Source organism: Canis lupus, chromosome 11 (genome assembly GCF_048164855.1).
Source record: "Canis lupus baileyi chromosome 11, mCanLup2.hap1, whole genome shotgun sequence".
In the NCBI taxonomy this organism is placed as follows: Eukaryota; Metazoa; Chordata; class Mammalia; order Carnivora; family Canidae; genus Canis; species Canis lupus.
The window spans coordinates 32,939,123-32,962,505 of NC_132848.1; the positions used below are offsets into that span (position 1 = coordinate 32,939,123).

Sequence of the window (23,383 nt, forward strand, 5' to 3'; positions counted from 1 at the left end):
GCTGGGATGGAGGTGGGTGATTAACTTCCTGTCGGTGGTATTTGAGGCCACTGGAGTAGATCCTGTCACCCAGGGATAAAACGTAGAGCAAGAAGAAAAGGGGGCTAAGGAAGGGAGTTGGGGAACACCAGCATCCAAGGGGAGGCAGAAAAAGAATATCTGGAGGGAAGAAGACAGCCAAGGGACTAGTGTCACCGAAGCTGACAGGGCTTCAGAAAGTCGCAGGGGGTCAGGGCAAAGGCCAACAGGACAGGGTAGGGACAGTGGGGCCAGATTTCGCCGTGTCGAGTCTGTGCAGCTAGCGTCAGCCCTTGAAGAGAAATCTCAAACACCAGGCACAACGACCATCATCCAGAAGGAAGCATCTACCTGAAGGTGAGCGCTTAACCTCTGTCACCTGATCTGCACATCCGTTCTTGTAGGCAAGGGGATAGATTCTCTTCTTGCCATTTTGCAGTTAAAAAAACAAAACAAAACAAAACAAAAAAAACAAAGCAAGGCTCAGAAAAAGTAAGACCTCCACCAAGCCATGAGGAGCTAAGGCTAGAACCCACGTCAGTCTGGGTTACAATCCGTTTGTGTCTATAATTCACCACGCCGCCTCCTCCTAGCTGGTGGGCGATGCCCAGCCCGCCCCGTCCGTGCCCGGTGTGCCACACGGAAGCCTCCCCAGGGCCCGCTCCTGGGGCCTCACCACCCCCCACCCCGAGCAGAGCCCTGCCTCGAGCCAAAAGCAGTGGAAGGAGGGAGCGAGGGGGGTTCCCAGCCCGGAGCCATCCGTCTGCTGGCTGCTGACACCGACACCAGGGCCCCAGCAGAATAGCAAGCTTGTTCGCTCTTGTCTGGCTGTTAGTGGTGATGTATGAATAAGCAAAGAAGACAGCTTCATTTTCATAAGTTAACTTGTGCCTCGAGTAAGGGAGACAGGGAACAGTGCACTTAATCATAACCACAGGGCCGCCCAGAAAACAATGACAAAGCCGTTTCTGTTAGTCACGGTGTTTTATTATAATAACTCCTAAGAAGACGAGACAGTGCGGAATGCTGAGGGAGGGGGTGCGCCAGCAGCCCATGGCCCCCCCACCCCCACCCCAGGAGGAGTCCCCTGGGACTCACCTCTTCACGGGACAGCAGGCCTCATGTGCTAGCATCACCCAGGCTGAAGCTGTCGACTTTGACCTCTGGAGACCAGATGATGCCGCCTGGCTGCTGAGCTGGGGTTGGCATGACCTGTCTCATGCACTGTCACCAGGGAGCAGCAGGGCCTCTGCGGAGAGGGGTGTTGGGAGGTAGCACTGTTATCAGGGAGGCCTGGGAGTGTGGAGGGCGGTGTCGATGGGGCAGGTCTAGCCCATCGTGCAGCAAAGGATGCGGCAGGGGACCCCCGGGAGGCGCCCGGCCGGTCCCCCACCGTCCCCCACAGAACCCATTACTTCCTGCCCTCCACTCCTCCGACGTACTGCTGTTTCTATTGCTGTGCGTACCAGCTGCTTCAGAAGTGTTTCTCTGCCTCTTCTTCTAGCTGCCTGTTAGGGTGAGGGCCGTCTTTTATCTTTGATTCCTTGGTTTGTTGTGTGCTATCTGACACAGCAAAGCCTCAGCCGATTGCTAAACTAAACCAAAGTCGTAGGCAGAGAAAGGACCTAGGCAGCTAAGGAAGGAGCCAGGGAGATGGCCGAAGCCACAGACGCCTCCTGAGTGCAGGCGACCGGGATAGAACCGGGGCCAGGGAATTCTGGGTGTAATGATAAGAGCAAATACCTCCTGAACAGTTTTACTAGTTTTCCAGGCATTGTTAAGTTGCAACATTTGAATAAGCAAAAAAGCACAAAATTAACTTGTGCCTAGAGAAAAAAAAATTCTAAGATATATCCTATGTGTTAACGTCACTTTATAAATAAATGAATGAAGAAACAGGCACCAAGAGGTTAGGTAACTTGTTTGAAGTCACACAGCTAATAAGTAGAGGAGCTGGGGTTTGAACCTGGGCAGTCTGGCTCTAGGATTCATTTTCTTCATCACTTCACTGTCCTTAAGAAGCATAACACTGGGGGCGCCTAGATGGCTCAGTGGTTGAGGGTCTGCCTTTGGCTCAGGTCATGATCCTGGGGTCCTGGAATGGAGTCCCACATCCGGCTCCCTGCAAGGAGCCTGCTTCTCCCTCTGCCTGTGTCTCTGCCTCTCTCTGTGTCTCTCATGAATAAATAGATGAAATATTTTTTAAAAAATAGAAGTAGAAGAAGAGGAAGAAGTGTAACACTGGAGGCTGCCACTGAATTCTGGTGGTTTGTGGGTGGGATTTAGATTCCAGTTTATTTTGTGTTAAGGGTTCCGCACGCGAGCCTCACCCCAGACCAAACCTGGGACACAGCTTCCAGACCTGGTTCAGTAATTCTCAGACTTCAAGGTGCTCTCCAATTACCTGGGCTTTTTGTAATGCAAATGACTAGACCCAATGACTAGAATCCTGTGTGGTGCATTGGGGCCTGGAAAGTACTGAGTGCTCTGTAAGTGATAATCTATTTTTTTTCTATATTTATTTATTGGAATTCAATTTGCCAACATGATAAGCTATTTTTAACTAGCATCACCCAAGCTCACCTGGAAGCTTCAGAAAGAGCATTTTGCCCTCCCTTCATTCACCAAGATCGATGCATGCTCCCACTCAGCTCTGTGCAGCAAATCTGGCATCTTCCTCACCCGTGTGGAAAACTGCAGAAGTGTAGTGATGACACCTGGAAGCACCTCTACACTGGTTGCTTTGCTGAAGGCTTGAACTCAAGGTCACAATCTCCAGAGAAGGAAGGCTCTGCATGGTTAATCTCAAGTCGTGTTCACCAAATTCCCTGTCTCTCACTTTGCACCTGGGCTGCATTTCTCATGATCATCGCAAACAACTCTTTTAACACATGCCAGCCCTCTTTAGGGTCTAAAAAAAAATTCCTTAATTAGCATCATGATAGCGGTAATTTTAATATCCACTGGTTGGGAAAATGCAAAATAATAAACAACTACTGAGCCTTTGTTTTGCTTTTTTAGACAGATCCATTAGCTGCTCTGTCAGTGATTAAAATTAGTAGCCTGGGTTTTGTGAGTGGGCTTGTGAAGCCCCTGAACAGTTTGGAGCATTAGGGGCTAGAATGTATTGAGTGCTGTAAAAGTGATAGCTATTTTTAACTATAATCATCCAAGCTCATCTGGAAGCTTCAGAAAGAGAGCAAGCCCATCCATGAGGGTTTCTTTGGAGGTCATCCAGCATAACAGTTAGGTCCTTCTAGAATTTTAACTGTGGTCAGGGTTTTGGCATGATGCCTATCTACAGTAAGTCCTCTAACTTGCAGTAATAAGGTAACATTTTGCTCTTACTTTTTTTACCTCTAAATTGGTTTGGTATCTGGGAATATGGGGTTAATATCATCTATTAATTCTCTCATGCCTCCACACTTCTAAATAAGAATTCTGGGAGAATGTGTCAATCTCGGTGAATGAGGGGAGGGCAAAATGCTCTGCAGCTTCAAAGATGTGAGAATACTAATATACTAACATTATGGGTCCCGCAGTCGGGAGGGGTTTACCCACTGGATGTCATATATTTAGCAGACATTTATTAGCACCTGTTAGTGTGTTGGATGCTACTCAGTCCTTGCTGTTGGACTAAGGTAGAAGTGGATATTTACAAATGAGGTGTGGATGTGCCCGTGTGTCACCCACGCTGCCTTTGACAAGGCATAAGTCAGCTGATGGCAAAAAAATGCCAGGAGGAAGTGCTAAATAGAGCTGTCTCCCGTCTCATGTGTGAGCAAAGGTAAAGATCCAGACTTAGTGGTGTTCATAGATGTCTTTGTGCTGGAGATGCCCTGGAAGGGATTCCGGGCAGGAGTTGGCCGAGGGTAAGGGCAGTTCCCGCCAAGCAAGAGCCATGTGAGCAAGAGCCAGAAGGGAGCCAGAATGCAAACAACAAAACTGTACATTTTCATTTGGCAGGAATAAAGTGTGGCTACTTAGAGAAAGCTTCTGAGGAAGTAGACTGGGGCAGAACACTATGCATAGAATGTGAGAATACAAAATTTGGACTTCAGGTAGCTGAAGATTACCTTACCTAAAATTCAGGTGGCCACCTGAGTTCAATGAAAGATCATTCCCCTTTTGTCATTTCTTTCTTTCTTTTTTTTTTTTTTTAAGATTCTTATTTATCTGAGACAGAGAAAGAGTGAGAATACAAGCAGGGAGGAGGGTCAGAGGGAGAGGGAGAAGCAGACTCCCTGCTGAGCGGGGAGCCCAATGCAGGGCTCGATCCCAGGACCCCGAGATCATGATCTGAACTGAAGGCAGACACTTAACTGAGCCATCCAGGCTGCCCCCATATTGTCTGAGCATGCGACACCCTTCATTACACCGAACCTGTGGTCATTAGTAATTATGAACCAGCTCCCCTAAGGACTCTGCAGCCCCTCCACACCCCAACCTCCGTGCGAGGTTATCACGTGAGCTCTGTAATGAGGTCCCAGCATCAGGACGTGGCACACAGGTTTCTCTGCTAAGGACAGCCTGCCTTTCAGATTTCACTGTTCTATATGAATATCCCAAGCTTGTTGTGTGTGGAATTGATTGGCTCTTGCACTTCCTGAATTGGTGATGGGTTTTTCTGAGGGATTCTACAAGTTTTAGATGGGATCATATACAATGACAAAGTGGGTGGTAGTATTTTTCTCATGCCTCTAATTTATGTATTTGTGCTGAGGTGATGATTTAGATAAGAGCTCGATAAATTGATCAAATAAATTACACCAAACCCACACACCATCGTTTCAGGGAACTGTCATCACACCAAGGAGGTTCTATATCACCCAGCATGGTGTACCGGGAGAAACACTGTGTTTTTCTTAACATGCTGCTGGGCTTTTATTTGGTCAGAAAGGTCTTTATTTCTCAGATTGGCCAATAACATAAAGATTTTAGCCCCCAAAGACATCGGTTCACTGCGGAAGACAAGGATTATGAGTCATGTGACCTTTAGCAAGTTAAACTGTCCAAGCCTCAGTTTCTGCTCCTAGAACATGGGGATTTTCAATTCCTACCTCAAATGCTTATTGTAAAGGCAAGTAAGACTGCACCGAGATGGTGGAAGGAATCTGGGTGTCAGACAGATACTGAATTATGTGCCAGCTCCACCACCTGTCATGTACATCACAGTCCGGGCGAACTTCGGTTTCCTGGTCTGTAAAATAGTTGATAGTAGGCCCAAGGGAATACTTCCTGCAAGTTACACAATAGGGTTGTCTCATGGAAGATTGGTGGATCTGATGCCCTGTGTGCCTCCATAGAAGGCCTGGAATCCCACGTATGGGACGCCCAAAGAACTGGAGAGGGTGACCAGCTCACTTAAGATGCTGAGTTACTAAGAGGACTGGCTCACCTCTGCTGTTGGCTCCAGTAGACCAGACATATTAGAGCCGGGCGCTGGGGATAGGGCAGCAGTTCTCCTCTAGAAGACACTCCCCTATTGACATGACACCATGGCTTGTTGACTCAAGATAAAGGGGATATGAGAAGCTTCGGCCAAAAGGGGGCTCTTGTCTATGAGCTTCCACCTCCCTCACCAGGGGCACTTTTGCCCTCTGATGGCAGGAGATGATGGCAGCTAATGCTCAAAAAGCCATTGAACTAGCTAGCGTACAGTGGGGAATATTGCAGCTAGAACACTCGAGGTATGCCAGTAAGTAATACTGGTGGTGAGTTAAGGGATGGTTGGACCAATGGTTGGCTGCTTGGTTGGGGATTCTGGCTTTATCACAGAGTAAGTGGGTGACCTTGGGCAAGTTAATTAGCTACTCTAGGTGGCCTCCAAATGGCAGGGCTGGCGAAGTAGGAGTTGTAAATGCATTAATATGTGTGAAGCACTTAGATCAGGGCCTGACACATACTAATGAAAGCCACTGTTGTGATGATCTGCCTTGACTCTATCTCCTGTTCAGTTCTCACTGTTGCATTTGGCTTGGTTTCATCTAAGACCTTTGCTTTCTCTGTACTTTACAGGTCAGCAGGTCCTGGGCTTGGTCGAGAACCAGAGTGACTGGTACCTTGGAAACCTGTGGAAAAATCACCGCCCTTGGCCTGCCCTTGGAAGGGGCTACAACACAGGTAAATCGTGAGGGTGGTGCATGGCGGATGTTTCGGAAGGTGGTATGAGGGCTCAGCGCTCCTTCCTCTGAGGGAGAAGGAAGGCAAAGCCCAGGAGGAGGCCAACTGACTGCCCGAATTCTGCAGTGGATAGTGCCTATTCGGTCAACCTTCCAGTTCTTTCTTCAAGCCACAACTACAGGCACAGTAGCTATCAGACCTTGGCAGTCCGTGGCAGTCTCACCAAAAACTCTCTCTCCTGACTAACCATCAGACCTAGATCCCACTGAACTTTTTTAGGAGTATGCACAATGATCTTTGCATCAACAGGGCCCTGTTGATGCAAAGATCATTGTGCAGTGACAAAGAACCCCAATGTTTCAGCTTCTTAGCACAATAGAAATTTATCTTCCTCACATTCCATGTCCATGTCAGGCCTGCTGGATCTGTGCTCACCATAAGCCGTCAAGATTCATCTGGATTCATACTTCCTCATATAGGGAGGAAATAGCAGATGTCCTATTGATTCTGAAAGTTTCTGGTCAGAAGTGACATCAATTCTGCTAATACTGCTAAAGTATCTCTGTTAATGGTATCATTCATCCATTCATTCTGTATTCAACAACTGCATGTGGAGTCCCTAGTGTGTCCTGGACGTACCAGGAAGGCCACAAATGGCCCATGACCTCCCAGAGTGTACTGATAAGAAACTCGAGCGGCCTCCCTCTCCTTAAAGCTCAGGGCTGCCAATGTCTGTTGTCACAGTGCTTCTGGATCCTTCTGCCCTCTCCCCCTCTTCCTCTTTGCCACTGCTTTGGCACACTATTCTCAAAGGATGCAGACATATGATCTGTGTTGGAATTAGAACTTGGAGCTCAAGGAGCAGTAGACTTGCTCAGGCCCAGAAGGGCTTGGCGTCTGAGACCAGCTGTCCTGCGGTGGAGCAGGTATCTAGGGATGGCACCACCTAAAGGATCCTGGAGACTAGGGCCACGCTGTAGTGGGAAGAGCCAGTCAACTCTAAAAGCTAAGGGTTAGTCTCCAGACAGATCAGGTACAAATACAAGGTCCCAGAGCAAAAAGAAATGGATGATAGTCAAGCTTCCCAGAGATGAGAGTTCAGAGATGGAACCATAGCGGGGTCAAAGCTGGAGGAAGACAAGGGAAGTTTCAGAGTCAACATCCTGAGGAGCATGGAGAGATGCCCAGTGGGGAGCCTGGTGAAGGTTGTCCTTTGAGATGGGGTCATTCCTGACCTGACATTTGCCAGAACATCCAGGCATGCCTCACTCTATGTAATTTTTTCATGTGACACCTTGCAGGCATTACAGCCTGGAAGATACTTAACCAGCAGCCTTTCACACACCTCCTGGATGTTTCCCCCCCACACACACACCCAGGCCTCCCATCTCTGCTGGGCACTAACCCTTGAGTTGCTGGATGGTGAGGAAGTCTGAGGAACCCCCAAGAAGAGGCAGACCACTCTGAGCAGCAGCTCTCCATTAGCTGGTTTAGAAGTATTTTAATAATGGCTAAGGCAGTGTCTGCATACTAGCTAAGTGTACACCGGGTGCTTTCTAGATGTTCATCTTATTTGATCCTCACACTAACCCACCAGGCAGGTGCTATTCTTATCTCTACTAGTTTCCTATTTATACACAAGAAACTCATGCTGAGAGAGGTTGAGGCTCCAGTCTGATCAGTAAGAAGGCTGCCTTGTTAACTACTAACCTTCCTAGCTTGAACTTTAGTGGCTTGGGGATCAAGAATACTGTAACACGTGGAATCCTGGACTCTGTCTTTGAAGCATCTGGAGAGAGGTCTAGGATTTTGTCCATAAGAAGCCTCCAGGATGCTTCTGGAACAGAAAGGTCTGCTCTGAAAAGTGGCTCTGTTTCCCCTCCCAACAAACCTTCCCAGGGGCTTGCTTGGTGCATTTGAGACTGGACCTTTAGAAACCCATGGTGGGGCCAGAGATGCACATACCACTCCTCCTTACTTTCCTTTGGTGAATTATCATCCCATGTTGATCTTTTGTAAAAGCCTGGATTCCAACACATTCACTTCAAGCTCTTATACAGCTGGAGACTTCCTGTGTCTGTTGGGTGGGAGAAGGGAATCTCAGGTAAAGCCTGGTGTGTGTTGAGTTTCTGTCTTTCGTATGAGAATAATAGACAGTGTCACATAGAGATGTACTGCGGTGTCTCGAGGACACAGCATCAGGGTCATGGTTATCTGCATAAAACGAAACCCACTGGTCATCAATCCAGGTTTGCAGGGAGAAGAAAAATGTGGCATATGGGGAATTTATTATGACAAAAATGACACGTCCTCCCCTCCTCTCCCATCTTACTTCAGTGTGAGGTCAGGAGACATTCAAGTATCTAAACCACCTCCAGCTCCTACTTGATATGCCAAGGCGCAGTGAGTTACTTCCCTGCTTGCTGGTACTTAAAGGGCAGAGCAGATGAGGAAAGCCCTGTTAGAAGTGATGTGTCCATTTAAATAAGCCAGTGACACCAAGTGATCATTATAAAAGGATTTATGCGACATCAGAATGCATTGGCTTTCATGATGGGGATTTGTTATTTTAAGACTCGGAATTGTACCACACATCAGTGCATGAGTCATGCAGCACTTAGGATTCTCACGGAAATTGAGGACTCTGCGGGGAGGGAGCATGCTGCCCTGAATCCCAGCATGTAGCAGGCCTCCACAAGGGGTATCTTCAGCAAGGCCCTGCGTTAAGTCTTCAGCTTGGTGAGGGCGAACTCCAGCAGATCCACACTGGAATTGCAATTCAGCCATTAAATGTCCACATAGGCTTGGCCACATTGGTTTGCTTCCTTGAGTAAACCATAGTTCTCTTCCTCCTATAGGAGAATAGTTCCTAATACGGGAGAATTAACAAAATAACTAGTTCAACAAGCCAGCCCTTACTGGCGCACAATGTGTGCACAGGAAATCTCAGTCTGTCCTCTTGGGTCTTTTCTGCCACCTAACCTTTCAGCGAATGGAATCCATTCTCTGCTTTAAAAAACGGTGATTATATGAGGTTTTTTTCTAAGGTCTTCAAAGCCCTCAGGTCAGAAAAAAAGTAGTAAATTTTTTGCTTTTCCCTGAATATAATATAATGCGGTCACCTAACACTTTTTCTCCTATTTCTCCCCTATCTGGAAGGGGTTGCCTTTTCATATTATTTTAGAAAAAGTGATGATTCTACTTCACATATCAGCTTCCTGTGTTTTACTTTAAAAATCCCCAGAAAAAGCAGAAGATGTTTGAGTTGAAAAATCTGCCTTCAAGAGGTTAACTTTATCATTTTTGGCTTTATTCCTTTTGGAAAGCCATGCCAGCTCTCTGAGCCCTGCATTCCTTTCTGTGACTGGAGAATGAGAAGCCCCCACCAGAGCCCTTTGTGAGGCTCCCTTGTGGTAGTGTAGCTACAAGGGCCTGGTAGACCAAAGGGCATTTGGAAGGCGGTTGTAGCTTTTATTTCCCCTCCTGACCACAGCCTCACAAGTAACTCTTTTCACATAATTCAGATTTGGCCCCATTTATCAAGTTCAGCTGCGTTCACCAGGCATCCTACTGGAGACTTTACTATGCATTATCTTCATTAATTCCTAGCATTGTCATGCACAGTAGACATTCCCATGGAAATTGCCAGCCAGCTTCCTCCTTCCTCTTGTTTTTCCTTCCCAGTCTGCTTGCACAAAGTCCATAGGGCCTAAAAGATTAGAGAAGATCTTCTCACCATCTCCCACCCACTCCCCTCCCTTCTTACCGGAGCTGCGTACAATTTAATTCCATCCTCACAGAACTGCTAAAGCCACGGCAGCTGTGGATGACCAGGCAGCCCGCAGCACGGGGCCCTCACTCAGGTGGAATTAAAAGGCACCTCCCACATCCTTGCATGGAGATGGGTTCATCCCCGACCACTCTGTCCATCCATCACCTAGGTGCAGGAAGCTCTCATTCACCCTGCATTCAGCTATCTGCAGGACTACCTTTTTTTTTTTTAAACAAGAGTATGACAGGCTCATTAAGATTCAGCACACTTCAGTTCCTATGCTGATGGTGAAAATCTTAAAAACAAACACCAGAAAACAAGAGAAGGGGAAGGAAAGCTCCAGGTAGCAGGTGACTGGAGGTGAGGGGGTAAGGGAAGGCAAGCCAGTGGGAAGGAGATGGCTGCCCTACAGAGAGGTCTGTTTGCGTACCATCCCAGAGGTTACTCAAGGACAAGATGCATCCTTCCCGAACTGAAGGACATCATATTAACCAGAGGATGTGCTTTAAGAAACTATTTAAAAAATAAAATGTATCCCAATTCCTTTCAGTCTCCAAGTAGGCCAGAGACAGGCAGATGGAGACCTGGCTCTCCAGGGAGGGAGGAGGAATTTCTCTAGGAATCCATATCCATAGAACAATAAAATGAGGACATTCAAGGACTGACTCACCTCTGAGGCTGGAGGAAAGCGAAGAAGTAGACACCATGGTGATTCCATGGCAGGGAGTCAAAAGGAGCCAACATCTGAGCACTTGCCAAAGAACTGCTAAACAAATAGCTTTCGTGGGCTGAGTAGAAGTGTAGGATAAGGCTGACGCTTTGCTTCGCCCCCGACATCCAGTTTTCTGCAGCCCTAGGCATTTCCCTCCATTTTGCAGAACCCTCCTCATCTCTTGGCTCAAAAACTAAGAAATGCTTATGCTCTGAAGGAATAGCATCATTGGATGATTTCTGTCTGTAATAATTGCATCCAGAGAAACTAGCTTTGGATGTAGTTCATTTATTGAGCACGTGCTACTGAATGCCTATTTTCTGGGTAGAAAAAGATTTTTGAAAAATAAGTGATGCCAAGAACCTTCCTTTAAGAAGATTGTAGTTCAGTGGAGAAGAGTTTGCATATCCACAAATGAACTCAGTGTGACTTGAGTCCCTGGAATGATTGAGATTCAGAGTTGAATGTCAACCTTGCATTGCAATAAGCCCAGACCAGCATTTTCTAGACCGATTCCAAAAGGCGTTGCAGGAGATGCTGATACATCTTTAGAAACTATGGAAGATAAGGTTGAGAAATCTGTATGCTGCATCCTTCCCTTAGAGATTCAAGTTGCATATTGGTGTATTAGAGATCCTGGAACATCCAAAAGTAAGGGAAGCTGTTCAACCCAGCAGCACTTCCCACTCTTATTTGATCCTAGAGCTATGGAAATGTTTGAAAAAAATCCTACTCCCACACTAATTCTGAGAACGGGCATTACACTTTTTGGGCTCTGTATCCAAAGCTTACGTCACAGAAGACCTGAAATAAGTAGAGTTTGTAGAATAAGCCCATAGAAAGATGCTTGCCATTCGAGGAATGGTTCACTCAGTAGAAACATCTACTCTGTTTTTTACCATTATTTTCTCATCCATCTCCCTGCTGTAAGGATGGAGATATGTTTTTACTTACACCATCTAAGCCAACATCCTGTGTATCATTGCATGTCCGAAGCCATGCACCAGCCCTCAAAACCTTCTTCCCATGTAAAGGAATTCTGTGGGAGATGGCTTCCAGACCTTCCACCATCCTGATTGGTTGGCCATTTCTAGGTAGCTCTGACTTCTCTCTGTGGGGGCGACACTCTGACCTGAATGATATGCTCTGGGTGTTACCAAACTGTCAAAGGTCCACACCTCCACTTGGACTTGAGTCCAGTCTTCGGAATCCATTCTTCTCAATCATTCAGAATGCCTGCTTACAATGTCAGCTTTCAGGCTCTAGCCCAGAGAAAGTGCATCTGAATCTCCAGAGGTGAGGCCAGGAAACTGTTCCTTTAAAAGCATGTTGCCTGCAGGATTCTGATGCATGCCGAAGTTTGAGAAGCAGCCTCCTGGTACAGAGTTTTATTGCCATTTGCACATCAGGCTCAAATTGAACTTGAGTTCAGCTGAAAAGCTCCCCGAATGACTGCTCAGCCAAAGGTTCCCCATTCTGTACTTCTGCAGTAGATTTATTGACCCAGAAGCACAGGCCTTATATTTATCTCTGGTTGAGTTTTATCTGATTTAGACCAATCTTTGTCCCATTTTATTTGACTTCATTTGAGTCCTCAACTAAGGGTCATCCACAAAAATAATGAAAATGCCTTCTGTTCATTCAGTGAGTGGCCCTCGCCTCATTTTTGTAACAAATGTTTTGAACGCCTTTTTTACCATCCTGGAATAAAATTCAAAGGTTACCTATATTACACTGTCTACAAATATAATTTCCAAAAAAAAAATCAATATAGTGCCCTGGCTATCATTTAAAGAAGAAATAAAAGGAAATTAACTTACTATAAAATAATATTGACTTCACATGTGATTGCTCAGGCTTGGCTGCAGTGGACAACCCGTAGAGCAGTCCGAAGCTTCTATGCCTGTGTTCAAGGTAGAGCCGTCTCCAATGTGACTCTGCCAATGCAAAATGGCACCGATGGAGCACGGGCAGTCGAAGCTCGATGCGTGCTGTTTGCTGTCTTTGAGATGTTTCCCCAAAGTAGTGAACGTCCCTTGGCAGATCACCACATGGCAAGATGTATCCTCTTCCCTTGATTTGTCCTCCAGGCTCAGTGTCTACCAAAACCATGCAAAACCAGTGCTTAGTTTTGTTTCTGTAAGTAGTGTTAGCTTCAGGCTCAGATAGCTGGAACATCTATACACAACCATAACACACATGTTCGGGCATATTCTTCACTCTGGTGGCCTGTCCTGGGAAGAGGTACTGCTCCCTCCATCCCCCGAAAGCCATGAGTTCAAGGCATTGCGCATGTTCAACAGACAGACTCAGGCAAAGCTGTGATCTGCTCAAGAGCTCCCTCAAGGTTGGTGTCAATGATTTAAGATGATGCTCCTTGCTCAGAGGGAGTTCAGCTGGCTGGAAGTATGTAGCAATGCTGCCACCAGCTACTTCTCTCCACTTACCCTTCTTCTAAGGTTCAGTGAAGTTAACCAGTGCTTGTCTATGTCATATCCTGAACCAGAATCTCCTTTAGATCTGCCTTCTAGGTTCCCACCAGAAATCCATTCCCTCTTCCACCCAAGAACGCTCTAGATACCCAAGTGAAAGCAAGTGAACAGTACATCCTAGACCCTCTTCTCTGATATCATCACCCTCAGTTCCCTGCATATCCCTCATTCCCAGAGCCTCCACTCATGTATGAGACAGGGATGGTTGTGTCTACCTCACAGAGGACCAGGTGAGAAGCACAGATGATAATGCCATATGTTTAACATAAGGCATGTAGGCAACGCTTGGTCCATGTAAGAGTAGCTGCTTTTTGTCATCATTTAAAAGGTGGACTAGGGGACTGCAGGGGTCCAGCCTCCTCCCACATCAGCCACCCTGTGCTCCTGGAGCTCCAGTTTCATTTTTCCTTTTAAAAGACAATATTGCTTATGTTCTGGAAATGAATAGTTGTGGGTTCAAGTGCCAGCTCCATCTGGCTCTAGCTCCATGATATCTGGGCAATGAACCATCTTTATTTATCATATCAGGACTTGAAGAGTTCCCACCTCACAGGGTTGCTTTAAGGACAAAATGAGATATTTATAAAGTACTTGGAACGATCTCTGGATTAATAAATGTCAAATATTAGTGCTTTCCTTTTATATTTGAGGTTCCCAAAGAGGGAAGACAGCTGTAGCTCTCGAGCATCTTTTGATAATAACTCTGTCTTTTGTCCATTGAAGAGATCTGTGCCTGAGCACTCTCCGCCCAGCCCCAACCATCCATTTGTTTATTCACGGGACACATAATCCTCAGGCACCCAGCATGTGTAACGTGCTGGGCACCTTCCTAGGCCCAGGGGACACCCCAGACCAAGACAAAAGGGGGCCCTGTTTGTAGGAGATCCCTTAATGTGGGTGAGAAGAAGTCCCTGTCTTGTATCTTGCGATGCCACCATATCGGGTGCCCCCAAACTCACTCAGCTTCAGCCATTCAGCCTCTGCTAACCATTCCTTGAATACACCTGGGCGCCTCTCCAGCTCCACTGCCTTTCCCTGCATTACGCTTCTCCGTAGTGGTAATTGCCATCTGACCTAAGATAATTTCCCTCATTTTCTTTTTAATTTTCTCTCTTTCCATGAGGATTCAAGTTCCTCAAGGATAGTAATTTCTGTCTATTAATTTGCCTGCTTTATCTCCTGTCCCTAGAATCATGCCTGGCATATATTAGACGTTGCATAAGTATTGTTGTTGAATGAAATTAATAACTTTGGAAGATGGTAAGTGTTTTTGAAGACAGTAACCTCGAGCAGCGGCTGTCAATAGGATTTGGCGGGAAATTTGGCTCCCAAGGGTAGGTTGGCAGTGTTCAGAGACCTATTTGGTGGTCACAACAAGGGAGACACTCCTGGCACTTGGCAGGTAAAGGTGGGGGATGCTGCCAAACACACTGCAGTGCATGGGAGGGGCCCCTCTAACAAAGAATGTCCAGCTTAAAAACGCCAACACCTCTGAGTTTAAGAAACCCTGACATAAGGTGATGTCCTGGGTAGCAGAGGGGAAGTTGGATTCTTCTAGAAAGGGCTGTTTGTTTAGGGAAGAGTTCTCTGAGAGGACCTTTGATCTGCAGACCTGGAATAAAGGAATTTGGCAACAATGCAGAGATCTAGAACAGCATTCCAAAGAGAACAGCAAGCACAGCAAAGGCCTCCAGCAGGAGCGGAGCTGGCTATTTGTGTTCTCATGCTGTCATGCCCCACACCCCTGGGCAGAGACATCAAGTCGACCTTCACCACGCTTTGGCTGATTAACCATCTCTGGTCCATTCCTGACCCTGCAGGGGTCTGGCCCCTCCTCTAAAATCTAGGAACGCTCAAACCAGAGTCTTCAAGCCTGTGCTTTCAGAATGACCCTCTACGCCCTTGGAGCTCTTCCTTGCATTAACATGCTTTGGAGCCATGCATCTGGCCCTGTTCTCCTGCCTGAGGTCTGGGGTTTATAGAGATCACCACTAGCCCAGAGAAAATCGTGGCTAAGTGCAGCATCTCTGGAGGGGAGGTAGCCTAGGCTGGTTGTGGCACATAGCCCCTACTCTCCCTTGTACACTCTCTTTCAGCCACACCAGCCTCCTGACTGTTGCTCAGGTTCATCACTTGGTCTTACTTGGCCATCTTCTCCAAAGGAGGAGTCCCCATCCCCCCACCCTCATTTCTTTTTCTTCATTGCACTTTTCATCAATGTTATAAAAGATACATTTTTTATTATTCATCGGCTGCCTGTTGTGGTGGGCAGAAGAGCCCCTGAAAGATGCCCATGCCTTAATCTTTGGAACCCGTCATTCTGTTATGTTTCATGGCAAAAGAGACTTTGCAGCCATAATTACAGACCTTAAAATAGGGAGATTATCCTGGCTTATCCGATGGGCCCCAAATCTAATCACAAGAGCCCTCAAAAGCAGAGAGCTTCCTCCACCTGGCAGCAGAACAGATGTTGCAGGAGGGGAGTCAGAGAGATTTAAAGTGTGAGGAGGAGTCATTGCTGGTTCGAAGATAGGACAGTGCAACGAGGAAAGCAGATGGTCTTTAGGAGCTAACACGTGCAGGGAAGAGGGGAGCTTAGTTCTATAACCCCAAGCAACTGAATTCTGCCAAGAACCCAATGAGCTCATGAGTAGAATCTCCCCCAAGAAGCTCCCAGGCTGGCCGCCATCTTGATTTTGGCCTTGTGAGACTAAGCAGGGAGCCCAGCCCAGCCCCTAGGTTTCCAACCTGTACAGCTACAAAATAATTAATAAATGTCTGCCTTTTAAACTGTTAATTTGGGGATCCCTGGGTGGCGCAGCGGTTTGGCGCCTGCCTTTGGCCCAGGGCGCGATCCTGGAGATCCGGGATCGAATCCCACATCAGGCTCCCGGTGCATGGAGCCTGCTTCTCCCTCTGCTTGTGTCTGCCTCTCTCTCTCTCTCACTGTGTGCCTATCATGAATAAATAAAAATTAAAAAATAAAAAAATAAAAAATAAATAAACTGTTAATTTGTTAGGGCAGCAATAGGAAACTCGTATCCCTGTTTTTTCCCACAAGAATACAAGCTCCTTGAGGGCAACTATCTCGTTTGCTTACTCCCGTGTCCTCTTCCAGAACAGAGAGAGCTATCAAATATTTGTCTAGTGAACAAATGAATTCCAGCTTCCACCACTCCTGCCTTTCTGGACATGGAAGACAACTTGGAAGGTTACTGGTGGGAAACAGCCCGTGTGCCCATTCAGTAGGCACACACTCAGCAGGTGGCAGGTACCTGACACCAGGTGTAGTGGAGCCGAAATTAAAATCAAGTGTGGTCCCTGTTTGCACCACTATCTCCCCTCCCCCGTGGGGTCACTACTTGAAGTAGGTGGTTAAGGACAAATATAATGTAGCTGAGTGCTGTGATGGAGGGGTGTGCCTGCATTCCCGAGAGCTCAGGGGAGGCCCGGTTGCATCAACCAACACAACCGGAGGTGGGGACATGGGGGTGGACATACCAGGCCAACAGAATAGCAAGCCCTCAGCCCAGGCTGGGAGATGGGGAAATTCTTGGCACAGAGAACAGCACATAGTTTGGGCTATTAGTTTAGTCAAAGGTGTCACCTGTAGAGTTTGTGCCCAGTGTATGGGGAGTGGTAAAGAGCCTGAGTCCTGTCTCCATGAATGACCATACAGTGACCATGTAGTGATCACTTAAGCAAATCCCTTTGCCTTTTTTTTGCCTGGCTTTCTTCAATTCCTGGAAAGATTAAGTGAATGGAAAATACCTGGCAAACAGTAAGCACTCAATAATGGTAGCTGAGACCCCTGGCACAGTAGTACAGAGCATGGAGGGAGGTGGGGAAGCTGCAAGCTTAGGTAGAGCGGATGTCCAAATGCTACAGAGCCTCTGCAGCTTCACCCAGCAGGCTGGGACATTTTTAAACAATACACAGCTTCACTGCAGGCCCTAGGGAGACACCAAGCACCCTCTCCCTTTTCATTGTCCCCATCCACGTGTTTTCCCTGAGCCAAATTCTCATCTCAGTCCTGGGGCCACAGCCTGTTCAGACGCTTTGCAAAAGTGTCCGTTAGCAGGCCCAGGGCACTTAACCCACTGCACTGCCGTCGATGGCTCTAGGTTCCCTGTGGTATCCTAGCAAGGAGGCCAGATGAGAGACCCCCACTCACCGGACTTGGGGGTGGGGGGCTCTCCTTACCCTGAGCCACTAAAGTGTTTTCCTGACTGCATCCTGAAAACAGGGTAAGATTTCTCATCCCCCGCCCTCCTGAGCAAAAGCCACTGTTCTAGAAGAGTTCCTCTGCTGTTTTTTCCTTCATTCCCCCGGCACAGCCTCACAGGAGAGAGTGTTTAATTCAAGGCTTCCGGAAGCTGACCTTAAACAAAAAGACTGCTCCGTGCCCTCTCTCATTCTGAGATCTCCCCCCTCCCTGAACGATTTTCCTTATAAATGATTCTGTTTCCTGGGTAGCTCTGACAAGAGTCTCATGGTTTTCTTCCCTCTTTGCTAAGTAAGTAAATCACAAAGAGAAACCAAAACCAAAAGCTCTGGGTCTCCCCGGCCCATCAGCCCAGGAGGAGGACAGGGTGCTGGCCGCTCCCAGTGAGAATGTCCTTACTACGCACGTCCTGAGCTTACAGTCATCAAGCCGCTTCCCCAGGCCCCAGTGTCCTCGCCTGTGGACTGAGAGTAATAACGCTTAGTCCATTCAGGCCGCTGTAACAGAAAACCAGGTGGGGTGGCTTCTGAAGACACCTGTGTTTCTCACGGTTCTGGAAATTGGGAGGTCCAAAGTCAGGGTGCCAGCAGATTTGGTGTCTGAAAGGGACCCTGCTTCCTGGTTTGTCATGGATGGCTGTCTTTGCGCTGTGTCCTTCCATGGCAGAGAAGGCAGGGGATCTCACTGGGGTCTTTTTTTCTCTCTTTTTAAAATTTAAATTCAATATGGTACATCATTAGGTTCAGGTGTAGTATTCAGTAATTTATCAGTTGCGTGTAACACCCAGTGCACATCCCATCACCCGGTTACCCCATCCCTCCACCCACCTCCCCTCCAGCAACCCGCAGTTCCCTCGAGTTAAGAATCTCTTGTGGTTTGTCTCCCTGACAACTTCTTAGTTTTCACTCCCTTCCCCTATGATCCTCTGCAGTTTCTTAATATTCCACGCATGAGTGAACCCATATGATAATTGTCTTTCTCTGATTGACTTATTTAATTTAGCATAATACCTTCCAGTTCCATCCACGTCGGTGTAAGTGGTGGGTATTCATGCTTTCTAATGGCTGAGTTATATTCTCTTGTATGTAGACCACATCTTCTTTATCCATTCATGTGTCAGTGGACATCTCAGGGTCTCTCTAATAAGACCACTAATTTCATCCATGAAGGCCCTGTTGTCTTGGCCTGATCACCTCCCAAAGCCCCCCCCCCCCTTCTTCATAGTGTCACACTGGGGATTAGACTTCACCACAGGAATTTGGGGAGCACACATTCAGTCTATCATAAATGCTTTCCCTGAAATGTCACCATATTGCTGAGAAGGTAAAAGGGTACAGATCTGTAGAGCTGAACAAAGTTATCAGTGATTTCTTAATATCTGAGCATATGTCACCAATCCTATACCACTTTGTTACCTGTGTGCTACCACTTGCTCCTCCAACCTGATCTCATGTGTTTTTCCAGATTATTTTCAACCATTCCTCATGTCCCTGCAGCTGGAAACCTTCTCCTAAAGGCATATGGCGTTCACCCTTCATCAACAGGGCTTACTATGCCTTGATGTTTGAGAGGGCTGTCAGAGATCAGAAAGTCCCAAGTCATGACATCTACTCAGAGTGTATCAGGGAGGAGGCAGAGATACTGTAAGGTGTAGGTATAGCATATATGTATTTATATAAATAAATCCATATTCTGGCACATAGCAGGTACTTCATAAACTAGCTCTTTTTGCAGAACCTGGGACACAATAGGCCTTTCAGAAAGAGCAGTTCAACTACTTTAAAATGCCATTATGGACTCTGCCACATGCTATCAGAGTTTTTAGATTACTGCCAAAGAATAGGATCCCTTGAGCGTGATCCCAGGATCGAGTATCAAGTCACAAATCGGGCTTCTTGTGGGGATCCTGCTTCTCCCTCTGCCTGTGTCTCTGCCTGTCTCTCTGTGTCTCTCATAAATAAATAAATAAAATCTTTAAAAAAAAAAAAAGAATAGGATTTCTCTGGTTTTATTTTAAACTGCATTGCAGACAAATTTGGACAACCATCCATATCCACATTTGTTGTAAAGGACAAATAGTATAGAAATGCAGTGATGTACCAGAGGCCTGGGTTGGGAGAGCCTATCGTTAAATTTTCAGGCAACAGGACATCTGGTTGTTAAGCATAACTACTGTTAAAAATCAAGTTATATAAACTTACCATTAAGTAAGCTATTTTTTAAAAGGTAGTAAATCAGAACTCATTTCTTCCTAATATTTTACTATTACCTGTGTTGTGAAGGTTATCTACATCTACTGTATGTATATGGTGGGGATGCTGTATAGTGATATGCTACTGTACCTCTCTTTTCAGCTCCATCTGATAGCGTGAAATCTGCCATGGTGCGGGTATTTACACTGTGGAAATTGGCAAACACAAAAATCAGAGCTTTTCTTTCTGGAGATGCAATTGTGAAACGTTGTTACCAGCATACCACTGAGATACAGTAATATATGAAACCCCCTCTCCCCATCCCTTCCCAAAGTTAAACCCTGTTAGCTGTGTGCAGTGTTTGTGACTTTCCTCCTTCTGCCTGTGTAATTGTTTCTCTTTATGCATGCATCTCCTTTTGAATTATCAAGTGCTCTATTTGCTTAAAAAATAAGATGCTGGGTATCTTTCTACATTGGTATATAGGGTTGTATTTTCTTTTTAAGAGCTGCATGGTTTTTCTTTTAAAAAAAATGATTTTATTTATTCATGAGAGACACAGAGAATGACAGAGACATAGGCAGAGGGAGAAGCAGGCTCACTGCGGGGATCCCGATGTGGGACTCGATCCCAGGACCCCGGGATCACACCCTGAGCTGAAAGCAGATGCTCATTTGCTGAGCCACCCAGGCACCCTGCATGGTTTTTCCATGTGATGAACGTGTCATAATTTATCTCCTTTCCTAATTAATTGGGACTTTAGTTGCTAGGCTCCCCCTTCCCCCGCCCGTTTACAAACACCACCACACATAAATATCCTTTATCTGTTTGCTTGTGCAAGCATGTGTATGCACAATGGATTTTATGAAGTAGTACTGCTATATCAAACATTTATAGATATTTTAAACTTTTATAGATTACAACATGCTAAATGCATCGGTCAGGTGGAAACGGAGCTAATTTTTAAAAGTAAACTTTTTAAAAATTGAACATGTATGTGTGCTTTATTTTCTATGCTGGGAACACAGTCTGCATATTGCAGAAAAATCAGTATTTTGCAGAGTAGCTACTTAAGAAGAACTTCTTCTGGACTGAATGTGCCCTCGCCCCAAATTCATATGTTGAGGTCTTAACCTAATGTGATGGGTATTTGGATGTGGGGCTTTTGAGAGATAATGAGGTTCAGATGAAGTAAAGAGGGTGGACCCCTCATGACAGGGTTAGTGCTCTGATAAGAGACACCAGAGGGCTCACGCTCTACGGTCCTCTCCCTCCCTCCCCCACCCACCCCTTCCCTTACCCCCATACCCCTTCCCCTTCCATGGGAGGATGCAGTGAAAAAGTAGTCCTCTACAGGAAGAAAGCCCTCACCAGGAAGCAACCCTGTCTGGATCTTGAACTTCCAGCCTCCAGAACTGTGAGAAAATAAATGTCCGTTGCTTAAGCCACCCAGTCTGTGGTGTCTGTTAAAGCAGCCTGAGCCACCTAATCTAAAACCTAATTGTAGCTTTTTATAATTTAAGCAGGTGGTCTCCGACTAAGGTCCAGCTAGGACTTTGAAGCCAAGAATCACAAGCCAGTGGCCAAGGGAAGTAGAGCCCTTTCCTGTCTGTGGGTAGCTCTGCCTGGCTCTGGTGCCTGGCTCTGGCTCTGGTACTGGGACTAAGCACACTGACCAGGCCTATTGAGTGGATACAAGGGGTGGTCATTTTCTGAAAATGTTTCTGCCCTGCTCTGTGAGCCCATGGAAGGTCAGCTCTTGCTGTGTCCCTCACTGACCTCCTAGCAAGAGCTTGCAGGAGCTGTGACCCTGACACCTGTGTTGTTCAGTTTGCAGAGGAAGAAAAGGAAGGTAGGATATGATCCTACCTCTTTCTGCCTTAAGAAAATATTCTGGCATTCATTCAGGGCACGGTTTCCCTGAAGATATATTTATGGTGGGCGGCATCTGATTTCCTTGAGGTCTCTCCGTTGCACAGTACCCATCTCTTAGAGTCCCCCCAGGCTTTCCTGTGCACTAGCTCACGTGTCCCCATTTGACAGAGGAGCCGGTGGAGGTGCAGAGCATTTGCTCTGTGCCGAGCCCTGTGCTAAGTCCATTTCATGATTTATCTCATTTCATTCTCACTACATCCTTTGTAAAGCTAGCACAGTTATTCAGAATCTCACTTTAGGGCATCTGGTTGGCTCTGCTAAGGGTCTGCCTTTGCTCAGGTCATGATTCCAGGATCCTGGCATGGAACCCTATATCAAGCTCCCAGCTCAGCAGGGGGTCTGGTCTGCTTCTCTCTCTCTCTCTCTCTCAAATAAGTAAGTAAGTAAGTAAGTAAGTAAGTAAGTAAGTAAGTAAGTAAGTAAGTAAATAAATAAATAAATAAATAAATAAATAAATAAATAAAATCTTTAAAAAGAAAAATCTCACTGTAGAACAGTACCTCAGAGTCATGGCTGCACACCGGAGTCCCCTGGGAAGATCTTAAAAGCCCTGATGTCCAGTGCTCACCTCAAACCAATTAGAACGTCTGATGTGTTGGGACGCCTGGGTGGCTCAGCCGTTTAGCCCCTGCCTTCTGCCCAGAGAGTGATCCTGCAGTCCTGGGATCGAGTCCCACGTTGGGCTCCCTGCATGGAGCCTGCTTCTCCCTCTGCCTGTGTCTCTGCCTCTCTCTGTGTGTCTCTCATGAATAAACAAATCAAAAAAAAAAAAAAAAGGACATCTGATGTGGGACCCTCTCCATCATTAGTTTCTCTAAAACCAAGCAAGTGGTTTCTTTCTACTGGATGGGCCTGCCCCCTTATCTTTCCAAAACCTGTGTTATAAAGACACCCTCGTGCATTTCCACAGCTTTCTTTGGACCTTCCTTCCCTCTTATTTATCCCCTGCCACCTGTTTCCCTAAACATCACCAGATTCCAGGACTCCATAGCTCTTTGATTTTGTGTACCTTCATTCAGCAAAGATATCTTGCGTATTAGCCGTGTATAACATCAGGCACCATGCTAGGCTCCAGGCATACTCAAGTGAAACCAGAATCCTGTCCTCAGACTGCTGTCAAGAAGACCTAGAATGCTCTCCAGATTCATCCATGTTGTCACAAATGGCAGAATTTCCTTCTTTTTTTTTGGCTGAAGAATATTCCTGGTGTATGTGTGTACACACACACCACATTGTCTTTATCATTCATCATCAAAGGACATTTGGGTTGTTTCCCTATCTTGGCTGTTTACAATACTGCTACAGTGGACATGGGTGTGCAGATATCTCTTCAAGTTCCTAATTTCAGTTCCTTCGGAGAATTACCTGTGTTAACTATACGAGGTGATGGATGTGCTAATTATCTTGATCTTAGTAATCATTCTACAAGGAATATCAAATCATCACACTGTATGCCTTAAATATATACTGTTATGTGTCAGTTACTCAATAAAGTTAAATAAACATTAAAAAAAAAAGACCTAGAAACAATTACAAAAGATTATAATGCCTGAGTGCCCAGAGAGAGAAAGTTCTTCAACTACAGGGAAGAGGGGGTACAGAGATGCACCTCCCTTAGTTTAATTTGCACCCCCTTTGTTGCCTGGATTCTGACCCATTATCTTCTCCTTTCCCCCAGGGGTAACAGAACCCAGCAAAAATGCCAGTGACATCAGAAAGAGAGAGACTAGCCTCCTGGTCTGCCCGTTGCCTTGAAAGCTGTGCCTGTCATCCACCTTTATGCTTAAATATCCCCCATGTGCTCCTAAGCCCGCAGTTGCCAGGTGTCCTTTTAGACCATATTTGACATTTCCCCACAGTAGGTTAGATGTATTTGAATCAGAATGGTCCAGAAGAGCTTGAATTGGTTTGTGG

General features: G+C 46.3%; 1 protein-coding gene across 4 annotated transcripts in view; it reads left to right on the forward strand.

Moving 5' to 3' along the window:
• LARGE1 (LARGE xylosyl- and glucuronyltransferase 1) overlaps positions 1-23,383 on the forward strand; it is a 521,069-nt gene that overhangs the window by 398,585 nt on the left and 99,101 nt on the right. For all 4 annotated transcript variants that reach the window (XM_072844187.1, XM_072844185.1, XM_072844186.1 and 1 more), the window contains one exon: positions 6,037-6,141. In XM_072844187.1, coding sequence (XP_072700288.1) covers positions 6,037-6,141 — 105 coding nt within the window. The remainder of the gene's footprint in view (positions 1-6,036; positions 6,142-23,383) is intronic.